The sequence below is a fragment of the Borostomias antarcticus genome (genome assembly GCF_949987555.1).
Source record: "Borostomias antarcticus genome assembly, chromosome: 1".
In the NCBI taxonomy this organism is placed as follows: Eukaryota; Metazoa; Chordata; class Actinopteri; order Stomiiformes; family Stomiidae; genus Borostomias; species Borostomias antarcticus.
The window spans coordinates 41,769,399-41,781,356 of NC_140234.1; the positions used below are offsets into that span (position 1 = coordinate 41,769,399).

At 43.7% G+C, this 11,958-nt stretch overlaps 1 protein-coding gene across 1 annotated transcript; it reads left to right on the forward strand.

The window, feature by feature from the left end:
- The first annotated feature begins 3,306 nt into the window (after positions 1–3,306).
- rnf7 (ring finger protein 7) lies at positions 3,307–5,452 on the forward strand. Its single transcript, XM_084440415.1, has 3 exons — positions 3,307–3,485; positions 4,058–4,105; positions 4,581–5,452. Exons 1-3 carry the CDS (start codon positions 3,317–3,319, stop codon positions 4,697–4,699), a joined length of 336 nt encoding a protein of 111 aa, XP_084296541.1. The 5' UTR covers positions 3,307–3,316; the 3' UTR covers positions 4,700–5,452.
- Positions 5,453–11,958: the final 6,506 nt, after the last annotated feature.

Here is an 11,958-nt window from a genome sequence, read left to right on the forward strand (position 1 = left end):
ATCGGACAAATTGGATAATGTATGGAGGAGTTATGAGGACTTCCTGTTTCACCAATAGGTGGCGCTATAAGTATGACGCAATACTGAAACATAGATGTGTTCAGGACAGAACCGTCATGAAGCGTGAGATATATCGGACAAATCGGATAATGTATGGAGGAGTTATGAGGACTTCCTGTTTCACCAATAGGTGGCGCTATAAGTATGACACAATACTGACACAGATGTGTTCAGGACAGAACCGTCATGAAGCATATATCGGACAAATTGGATAATGTATGGAGGAGTTGTGAGGACTTACTGTTTCACCAATAGGTGGCGCTATAAGTATGACGCAATACTGACACATAGATGTGTTCAGGACAGAACCGTCATGAAGCGTGAGATATATCGGACAAATCGGATAATGTATGGAGGAGTTATGAGGACTTCCTGTTTCACCAATAGGTGGCGCTATAAGTATGACGCAATACTGACACATAGATGTGTTCAGGACAGAACCGTCATGAAGCGTGAGATATATCGGACAAATTGGATAATGTATGGAGGAGTTATGAGGACTTCGTGTTTTTTGGCGAAATGTCAAACTTTGGTGGGGCGCCACGGCAAGGGTGTGTGGTGAAAACTCAATTTTTTTGATAACTTTTGATCACAAGGGTCTTAAGATGAAGCTGACCCGATATGAAGTTGATCGGATGAAATCTGTAGGAGGAGTTTGTTGAAGTACGAGGCATGGAAATGGTAAAAACAAGGACAAAATGGCACATTAAAAGCAAAATGGCGGACTTCCTGTTGCATGTTGGGTATAGATCCAAGAGACATTTTAGTGTGTCTCGATGAACTACATATGCCCACCGAATTTCGTTCGCCTACATCAAACTGAAAGGTGGGGCTCGCCATTTTAAATTTCCCAGGGGGCGCTCTTGAGCCGTTTTGCCACGCCCATTTCCGTCACCCATGAATTATCAAATTTTTCACCGGGACTGACGTATCTGCAAAGTTTCATCCGTTTTCATCGATGTTTAGGCCGCCAAAAAGGCATTTGTTTTGGAAGAAGAAGGAGAAGGAGAATAATAATCCTTCGAAATACAATAGGGCCTCGCACCGCCAGTGTGCTCGGGCCCTAATTATGAGAGAATGTGTTTCCCTATTGTTTCATGTGAGTTAAGGGAGGAAGGGAGTAAGGATGAAATTACAGATGAGATTAGATACATTCTTATAAGATACTGAATAACATCAATTTAGTTGGGGCTGTGCCAGTTCGGGGGAGCTGGCTCAGCAGGTCTTTTGTCTGGTCTGTGAGTCAGCACATTCCGTAATATGACCCAAGAAAGGAAGCCCCGCAGGGGGTCAAGGCAGGCAAGCCTTGCTGACACTTTGACCATTCAGAATTTATGTTGACTCTCCATCACCATACAGATAGCTTTATTTGTCCCCGGAGGGCAATTCAGTTTCTACAGTTCACCGACTACATATACAGTACATATTCATACTGCACAATCATCATCAGTGACAGAGGAAACACGATAAATGGCATGGAGTTAGACAGAGAGCATTAGAAAGATGTTTATAAGCTTTGTCCAGGATAAAAAGTGTAGCATCTTCCACTCCTTTACTAGTTTGATAAGCAAACTGAAGTGGATCCAGTTTGCCTTCAACCAGGGAGAGAACCTCTTCCTTTAAAATTTTCTCAAGGTTTTTCACTACAAGAGAAGGTCTGAATTGATTTAATTCCATGGGGTTTTTAATTTTAGGAATGGGAATTATGGTGGAGGACCTCCACATTTCCAAAGCAGCTGACAGCTGTCAAGACACATTTGAAAAAGCTTGGTGAAAACCTCACCAAGTTGATCAGTGCAGTGGTGCAGAGTGCGACCACAAATGGCATCAGGGCCAGAAGCTTTCCTTGTCCTTGTTTTCTTAAATAAAACATTGACCTGCTCTTGAGATATCAGTATGTCGTCATGGGGTACCAAGGAGTCCCTGAACCTGGAGACATCCTGAGTGAAGTCAGACCTTTCGAACCATGATTCTTTTCTTTTTTTTAAGTATTAGATAAATCCACATCCTCAACTCCATTTATACTAACGAGCTGCTTGGTCTTAATAGCATGTTGATTAATGGAGGCCATAGATTTGATCCCCTGCCAGGCTGACCTGAGGTCGCCATTTACGTACTGTTTTTCTATCTTTTCCTTGAACTTGGCCTTGGCTATTTCAACCTTAACCTCTTTTGAAACAGCCTTTTTCTCCTGAGGGTCACCAGTAAAAAATATATTTTTCTTATTAATAGCAGATTTAAGATCTTTGGTTACCCACGGTTTGTTATTGGGGAAAATAACATGTTTAGAGGGGATTACAGAATCAACACAGAAAGTAACAGACAGTTTCAGTGAATTCATCAATGTTATCACCACAAGCATCAAAAAAGCCTTGGCAGTCCGTACAGTCGAAACAGGCTTGGAGGGAAGATATGCTGTCCTCTGTCCAGATCTTAGTAGCCTTCTCCTCTCTCTCCTGACGTCTGAAGCATGGTCTATATGTAGGCAGTAAGAATATTCTGTTGTGATATGAAGCCCCTAAAGCGGGCATAGGTATGGACTTTTAGTCTCCCTTAACATTTCCATAGCATAAGTCAAGGATAGTGTTTTTTTTGTGTGGTAGGGCAACTTACATATTGTTCATATGTTCGTAAAACTCAGTCTAATCGGATCTGATTCAAGTCTCCAAGAAAGAATTTAGAAGCATCGTTACAAAGAGAGTCCAGCTTGTGTGATATATCCACTATCAGCTGAGTGGCTGCACTGGCGTTGGCTCTTGGGTGGATGTACATAAGAGTAAAAAACAGTTGGGGGAACTCACGTGGCAGATAAAAAGGGCGTAAGGAGATGGAGAGTAACTATGTCCGGGGTGCATATTTTCTCCCGCACAATGATGTTGTTACAGTACCGTTGATTTACATAGAAACAGACCCCACCTCCCCGTCACTTGACGAAGTTGTTATATCAGTAATGTTTCAGCGCTCCAACAGGTGCGCAGTGATATGGGCTGCTCTAAATTATCTTTGCCAGCAGGTGTCAGTAGCGTACAACGTATTTAATGAGGCTTCGAGTACACCCTACTCAATCTTTTTGCGATACAAGGCTGTTTCAGGAAGCCTCCTTTCGCCATCACTAGGCAGCCTACCGTTTGGGATACCGCCATTGTAGCCAGACATCCCGAAGAAAACAGCGCCCTCTCTAGGCTATGTATACTATTTTGTGAAAGGGTTGGGTACTGGCTCTACGTCCATTTTGTTTGGCTTTTTTCTGGCAGAGATGGATGACGGCGACGAGCCGGGTCTAGTTAGTCACTCTCACAACACTTCAGCTGGCTCCAAATCGGGCGGCGACAAGATGTTTTCTCTGAAGAAGTGGAATGCTGTGGCGATGTGGAGTTGGGACGTTGAATGCGACACATGTGCGATTTGTAGGGTCCAAGTAATGGGTAAGTCCGTAGCTAACGTCTGTATGCTAGTATACCAGCTGACTAGAGCTAGCTAGGCTAGCTATCTACTGACTCGGCTCTCATTCATCACGGTGACTGACATATTTAGCTAACTAGCTAGCTATGTCTAACTAGCACCAGCTAACTTTGAAGCACTAGCTAGCTAGCTAAGTTACACCAAGGCCGGTAAATGATTAGCTATTATTGTACTTAGCTAACGTTATGCAGCTAGTAGCTAACGTTAGCTAGCTAGATTAGCATGAGTTTAAATGCCAGTAGTTGGCTTGCCTTAACCAGTTAGCTAGCTAGCTATTAGAAAAGTATTGCTAGCTAATATCCACGCAGTATATCTAGCAGAACTAAACTGGTAGCACTATCACTAACGTTAGCGTTGTCTGTATGTAAGATTCGCTTGCTAACGTTAGTGGTCCACCTGGCTATATACCGGTAGTTAACAGTTGCTAGCTAGTTAGTTATCATAACGCTGCAGTTAGCTATCTATCGTTAGCACTAGCGTTGTCAGCAGAGATTGGGGTTCACAGGCATAGTGACAATTTCCCTCACCCCCACAGATGCATGCCTGCGGTGCCAGGCGGAGAACAAACAGGAGGACTGTGTTGGTGAGATATTCTTATGATGAGAATCACGCTAGATACGTTTGTTAATTCGCACGTTTTAGGTAGTCCATTTTGTTGTGTGGCTGAAGCAGTTAATGATTTCAGCTAAATAGGTTAGCTGCTGCTTGACAGGATTGAGGAGGTAACTAGCCTAACGTTATAACGTGAGGCCAGCTACTGTTAGTAGTTGAGGCCATGTTGCATTGATGGCACTAGTCTCATGTCATTGAACATGTATGTAGATGCTTCTTTTCAATGACATGAGACTGGAGGCATACTAGCTACATTTCAAACCTTTATTTTGACTCATAAAAGCACTGAGGTTTCCCTCATTTTCAGGGTTGATGAGTTATAATAGAGTTACAATAGACACAAACAAAACAAATGCATACAAAATCAATTTAAGCATCAATTAAACCATGGACACATGGTGTCCACCTCTCTCTATCTCTCACTCCTTCCCTTCTCTCCATTACAGTGGTGTGGGGAGAGTGCAACCACTCCTTCCACAACTGCTGCATGTCTCTGTGGGTGAAGCAGAACAACCGCTGTCCGCTGTGCCAGCAAGACTGGGTCGTCCAGAGGATCGGGAAGTGAGGTGGAACCGACAGCCCCGTGGGTCTGCCTGTGGCGCCACACCTCTGGAGATGAGGGCAAGGCTGATCACTGCAGCCTCCCGTGCTCAAGTGTGTGTTTGCTTGTTTCCATGTTGTCGGATGGACAGTATCCTGGTGAAGACACTGTTGCTTGCCCCTATGTTGATGGAGCCCTTGGTGGGAGAGAGAGGGGGGTTACAAATCGAACTAGGCCTCAGGAGGATAGCTGTGCTGCTTGGTTCCTGAATTTCCTAGGTTTTTGTGTTGTCTGTCTAGATGGTGATTTACATTGTAAATAAAACATGTAAAAAGGTATGTCAGTTTCGTTTTCTTTTAGCAGTATTGACTGTGTAGATATAGTATATACAAACAGGTGTTGATACAGAATATGGCTTAGAATGTGGTTTAGAATGTAATATGGTTATAATAATCTGAACGCAATTTGACCCTGATCTCCTGTCTCCAACTCACATGTAAGCTCCCACACTTACTCTGCAAATCAGCCTGTGCTGCCTCTTCTTGACCCGTGTCCCATCCTGCCTGAAGCTCTCATAGCAATACAAGACAGTGTGCAGTGCTCTAATTACGGGGCAGTGAATAGGCTACGTGCATGTATCTATTACTCAAATAGCATTTCCACCAACAGTGTAGAGTGTGCCTAAGTTGTTTTGTAACAAAAGCCATTACCTGATGTGTGCCAGATGGTTTGTTCCACACAACTGAGAAAGCTTTGTTGGAAACCGTTTGGAAAGGAGCAGGCGCTTTCAAAAATAGTTGGCAGGTGATTGTATGAACAATCTGTCTATCACCGTTTATCAGTGCTTCTGGCTGTTGTCACACCTAACCTCATTTCACCAGGCTCTCCTCGGGAGAGGAAAGCCTGCTTTCCATTCGCTATTAGATTCATATCTTGTCTAGAGCCCGCCTTACTCTCCCTAGACCTGCCTTAGACTGGTAAAATGCAAAGTGATTGGCCCCAGACTATCTAGAGCCCGCCTACTCCAAAACTTAATATCCAGCAGATGCAACCTCGCATCGACCGGATCTAACATGCAAAGCGAACGGCCCCAGACAAGATGTACAGTATGTCATTGAAATGGTAATAACCAATACATTACTTGGTTCTGTAAATCTGGTAAATTGGGGTAAGAGTTCTTCCTCGAGGGCAGTTCACCACCAGTAAGACTTAAAGCCCCAAAGACAGTTAAACATACCTCTTATCTTAACCCATCTGACTGATAAGTTCTTAATCACACCTGAGAGCCACAGTTATGGTAAATGGACTGCACTTGTATAGCGCTTTTCCACCTTAGCGGCACTCAAAGCGCTTTACAATGGCCTCTCATTCACCCATTCACCAATGGCGGCAGCTGCCATGCAAGGTGCTAACCTGCTCATTGGGAGCAATTTGGGGTTAGATGTCTTGCTCAAGGACACTTCGACATGTGGACAGTCGGAGCTGGGATTCGAACCGCAGACCCTTCGATCATTGAACGACCCGCTCTACCAACTGAGCTACAGCCGCCCCAGTTGAAACCACACAGGCAGCCACAGGGTGGTGGAGAGGGCACAGAGCTTACAATGGAGTTTGCTTTTAACAAAAGCTTACACTTTTATGCCTCTTCTACACTTATCCTACCTACTCACCACATGAACCATCAAAGCATAACCCATTCTCACGTAGACCACACCACATCAGTGTCGGGCTGACTATAGACAACTACCCAGAGAGATTTGCTATTTTAAGGCAGCTTACTGATGTGATGAGAAACAGACAGTTGCTTGCTTTGACATTATTTCCAAAATGTTCCTAATTTGATGGGCCAGTTTAATCATTAAATTGATACTGAAAAAAAGACAAGCAGGACTACATAAGCAGACAAATATATGCAGTATGTCGTTCATTGATTAATCCACCCATCCACTTGAAATTACAGAAAAGTTGGAAAGAAGAGTCGTGAAAAAGACAGGGATTAGTTGCATAACAAGAGGAATAACAGGGACTATATACACAACCTTATGTACAGTAACTGCAGTATAGAATAAGATATGTACCTACCTTGTGTAATGTCATTACCTTGTGGCGGCAGTATAGCTCAGGAGGTAGAGCGGGTCGTTCAGTGATCGTAGGGTCGGTAGTTCGAATCCCGGTGCTCCTGACTACCTGTCGAAGTGTCCTTGGGCAAGACACTGAACACCAAATTGCTCCCAATGAGCAGGCAAGGCATGGCAGCTGCCACCATTGGTGTGTGAACTGCCAGTGTAACAACTGGATGGGGAGCGCGTTACAAATGCAGTACCTATAGTGTCAGTCAGTTGTCCTCACAGCATTGTATTCTCCTTCAGGCCCTGGCATTGCAGGCTTTCTGTTCACCTCTCATCCGTTATATTATGACAGGCCAGAATTGCCACCTCACTACAGTTTGTCCACCTATGCTGGCACAGTGTCTACCTACTGTCCATCCTGCTAAATAAACGAGTTGAATGACCCAAACAGGAAGGAGTCGCCCGCTGGACATGACAATGATGAGAAGTCAAAATCCTGCAAGCTCTTGTAAAAGTCACTTTATCCAGTAGTTAGTGTGACATTGCAAAAGGCATGATAAATTATATTAGGATGATAACTCTCCAAGCCTTTGGTATCCAGGTATCAGAGTGTGCTGCCTTATGGGGCAAGGTGAGGAGGTGGAATGAATTAGTGTGCACTGCTGTGAGCTGCCTCCCTAACTTCTGTCCACCACAAGATGGCGCTGCTTGTCCATATATACACACAAGTTGGCGCTGCATGTCCATAAACTTGAACGTAGCTGTTGGAGCCATTTTGTCTGGTTTAATGCCATATTTTATATCTGATATGTTTGTGCGCCTTGATGTTGTGTGTGCTTGATGTTTCTATGCATTGTGTCTATGTCTGTGAATTGGGTTCTGTGATGGTGGTTCCCCTTTTGCCCAGTGGGTAACTGCCCTAGAGTAGAGCGGAAATGGTTAACCTGTCTATGGCCCAATCTCAAACCACCCCCTAAACCCTCGCCCTATCCACTCCCCCTCCGTTTGCGCGTTCACGCCGAGCTTCGCCATGTTAAGGGCCGTCCCAAACCAATTAGCGCGGAGCAAGGGCGTAGGTTTGGTTTCAACATTGGTAGGGACCATATAACAGCGTAGCCTGCATACACAGTTTTTGCTGGGGGCGAGAGGTTAAACCTCTTAAATATGCATATATTTATGAAATTGTATAATACTAATACAATGTTCTAGTGTATCACATCCTGCCTGCTGCTGCGTCCCTCCACTCTCTCTTGACTTTTGCTGCTGCGTCCTTCCACTCTCTCCCTCTCTCTCTTGGTTGCTGCGGCGTTCCACAACTCTCTCTCGGTTGCTGCTGTCCCTCCACTCTCTCTCTCTCGACTGCTGCTGTGTCATATATAAAAATGATTTGATAAAAATTGTGATTTTCATTGGATTTTTAGACTGACATTCAACTCATAAATTGATATATCTGTCCATTAGGGGAGTCACAAAGTACCAGACACTTAATAGGCAATACTAATTGAGAAATTCCACAATCCTGGATACCCAATTCGATACCATAGTTGGAAAAAATAAATCCCATGTACTTCAACACACTACTTTATTTAAAACACCCTCTGGCCAATTGATTGATTGATTGACTTTATTGAGCAGAGCGTTAAAACAACAGTTACATCTCAAACCACATGGGGCCGCAGTACATGATTATTAAAACACTTCTGCCGAGGATATAAACACAAAAAAACCTAATGGTTTATTTCCATTGTCCTCCTCTGGCAAGTAAGAATCTAAATATAGTTAGAGGAAAATTATGAGATTCCAGTTAGCAAGTATACGTTAGCTAATAACTAAGAAAACAGGCTATACAGGGACGGGCTTGTATAAAGAAAAGAGTCCTCATAAAAGTAACGTTAATGGCTCTCACGGGCTGGCTATACCTCTAGATAACGTTACCTTATGAGTATTCAGTTTCCCCTATACAGTAATTGTAACAAGAACCCCTGTCAAGCTAAAACAATGTATTTATTTTTAAATCAAAACTTACGACTTTAATATCACTGACGTTTTTTAGCATAAGTTAATGGGAATTTAATATGGTGAAAATTAGCATCATGTCCAGCACAGACTGGGTTTGACAAAGCTATAGCTAGCTAATAGCCCATCGGCTAGTATGCTGACACTAACCGTCGTTAGTTGTGAGGACGCTGTGATGTCCCATTCAATTAAATCTCTGGTGGGCAGCTAATGTATAATAATGTAATAGCTGCTGCTATCCTAATGTTACAGGATGATAGAAGCCATCTTAACAGTTCGCTAGCTAGCCATCTTATATCACCAGTTGATCATTTGCCACAATGGAAAGACAAGTGATGTTAGTTTAGGCAACGTTAGCTAGCACCAACCTAGCTGGTTTTCATGTGGCTAATGCCTACGTTAGCTACTTAGTTTACCAGTAACTAGCTAACCTAGCTAACGCTAATGCATGGATGTATTAATAGAACTGGATACAGCCACTCCATTCACTGACCGCTATCAACAATGAAGCCCTATTGAACCGCGCCATCTTGCCAAATTTGTAGTCATTTGACCATTTCCGGTGACTTTTGTACTTGCGCAGTTGTGCTTTTCTGGCCTTCCGGTGACTTTTGTACTTGCGCAGTTGTACTTCTGTCCTACGCGCGTCCACGTCCACGGTCAACGTTGGCACCGCTTCTAGCTATCGAATGGCCGACTGGTGTAAGATGGATAGCCTAACGTTAGAGAGATAAATGTAGTCTATGGTTATGTTAATAAAGCTAACAATGATGTTGTAACATGCATGCAGCACTGCCGATCTGAACGATTGATTCATTATTACCATGGATCGGTATTGGGATTGAGCTTGCTCGATCGCCTCGTTGAGAGGGGTCAGGGAAGAATTTTTACAGCTCACTTATCTGGTCCCCGGGTGATTACTGTTTTTTTGCTTCCCTCTGGAATATGTAGGGGTGGGATGTCTGCCCACCTCCCTTGTTCTCTGTAAAGCGCATTGTGTTGCCTCTGGGTATGAAATGCGCTATATAAATAAAGCTTTGATTGATTGATTGATTGATTGATTGATTGATTGATCAAGGGCGAATGTGAAATAGCAGCCACGAACTCAGCGGGTTATCCGAGATGCGGTAGCAGCGGCCAAAGCTCCTGCTGGCGGGGAGTGAAGCTCTTCAACTCGCCGGTCACTGGCTCCCTGGAGGAATTTAGCCTGGCTGCAATAACGTTATCGCGAACGGAATGAATACCATCTACTAGCAAACAAAACATGTTCAGTTATATTTAACCTGTTAAAACTAAGATGCCTGGATGAAAAAATAATTTCTCCAATGGATATATTTTACAAAAACAGGTTAATATGCAAGCCGGTTTTCATTGCTAAATCAAAGCGGGGAGAGCCGGGAACGTGCGTGGACGCGCGTCGGACAGAAAAGCACAACTGCGCAAGTACAAAAGTCACCGGAAATAGCAAAATGACTACAAATCTAGCCAAGATGGCGCGGTTCAATAGGCCTTCACTTTAGATTTCGAATCCTGGGGGCTTGCGCTAATGTTACTTACAGTTGCGGAAAAAAAGCTCAGGGCCCCCCGCAAGGATTAGGCGTCGGCCTTTTGCAACGAAACAGTATTTCGAGCCCTAGTCCTAGATCAGGGGTTTTCAAACTTTTTGTGTATGTGGACCACTATTTATAATCAAGAATTTTGGGGGACCACCTCATACGCACACCGTAAAAATAGGTAGGCTACTAGACCTATACACACAGTCCTACCTGAATTAGTCCACCTCTTAATACTAGCACTAGTATAACGCTGTAAGTATAACTGGTCGTTGCATCAGTAGGCCTACAACAGACTTGTAAAAATAAAGTTTACCGCACACAACGGATGATTATTAAGTTTGATTTGTTAGAAAATGTGATATCTTGGGTAGTTTTGCTATTTTCTGTTCTGTTCATGCCGTTTTTGGGCTCCACTGTGGTATTTTCGCTTCATTTTGCTGTCTAGCGTGTTGGATTCCCGGGCTAGTAATGTAAGTGATAAGTGAGTGACGTCGTGACTGATCGTGTGCATGATTGGATACAGACAGGCTACCCGCCCCTTTTTTTTTTCTTTTTTTGAATATAAGGGTTGATGGTAGGACCACAGCGTGCATCCCATGTAATAAAAAATATATTTTTTTTAACTTAGTTGTTGACCGGCAGGGGTGGGGGCGTGGCCCCTCTGACTCCGAGGCCCGCCCGCACTGTGGGGGCTGCGGGGGTATTCTTGACGGGCCTGCCTCATCCTCTTCAGAGCGGGAGCCGACATTGTGGTGGATGTACATAAACGGCTGTCAGAATCACAACTGTATGGCTTGCTGTCAGCGTCTGTCTGTAAGGCTGTTGGTCTTCAGTTCCTGCGAAAATGCAACAATCTCAGCCAAATGAGACAATCAAATTTTTTTTTTTTAAATATAAAAAAAATACTGGGATGGCACATTCACGGTGGAGGAAAGGGGTAGGCTAACGGTCTAATGTAACTTGGAACATAATGCAAACTAACTCACTCAAAATGGTATGGCCAATTCTGTCCTTCCAAACTATGGGAAGGCCATCTAAATGATCTAATATAACTGCACTCCAAGATAATGCGAACAAGGTTGCTTAAAAGTTGGTAGGGACAATTTGGGCCTCCCAAAATGTTGGTAGGGACATGTCCCGACTGTCCATACGCAAACCTACGCCCTTGGCGCGGAGTGCGCTTGGAGTGCGAGTGGGCTGTCAACCCCTTAAATAGCAAGCCTGCATCGGTGCAAGCTCGCACCCGATAGCCGAAGCAGGAAGTGCACGTGCCCAAGAGATGCCGCAGGAAACCGCATATAAATAACGTTCCGTCTTCCTACACTGTCAATTATTGCAGATTATTTTACAGCACTCAAACATTTGTTTTTATCACACTGATTTCATTGCCTCAAACAAAATCGAAGACAAAAATAGGAGAACATCACTTTATCCCTACATCACTTGACTTGTAGCAAACTCTTAAAAGCCTGTATTCATAGCCGACATAAAATAAATCTAAATAGGCCTAGGTCTACGTCAAATGTAGCCTACATCATATATTCCTTTCCATAGGCTGCGATATGCAAATGGATCTTCACAAAAGAAGGAATGCTGCTAAAGAGGCATAGGAGTAAGTTATTAATTGATTTGTGTATTTGTC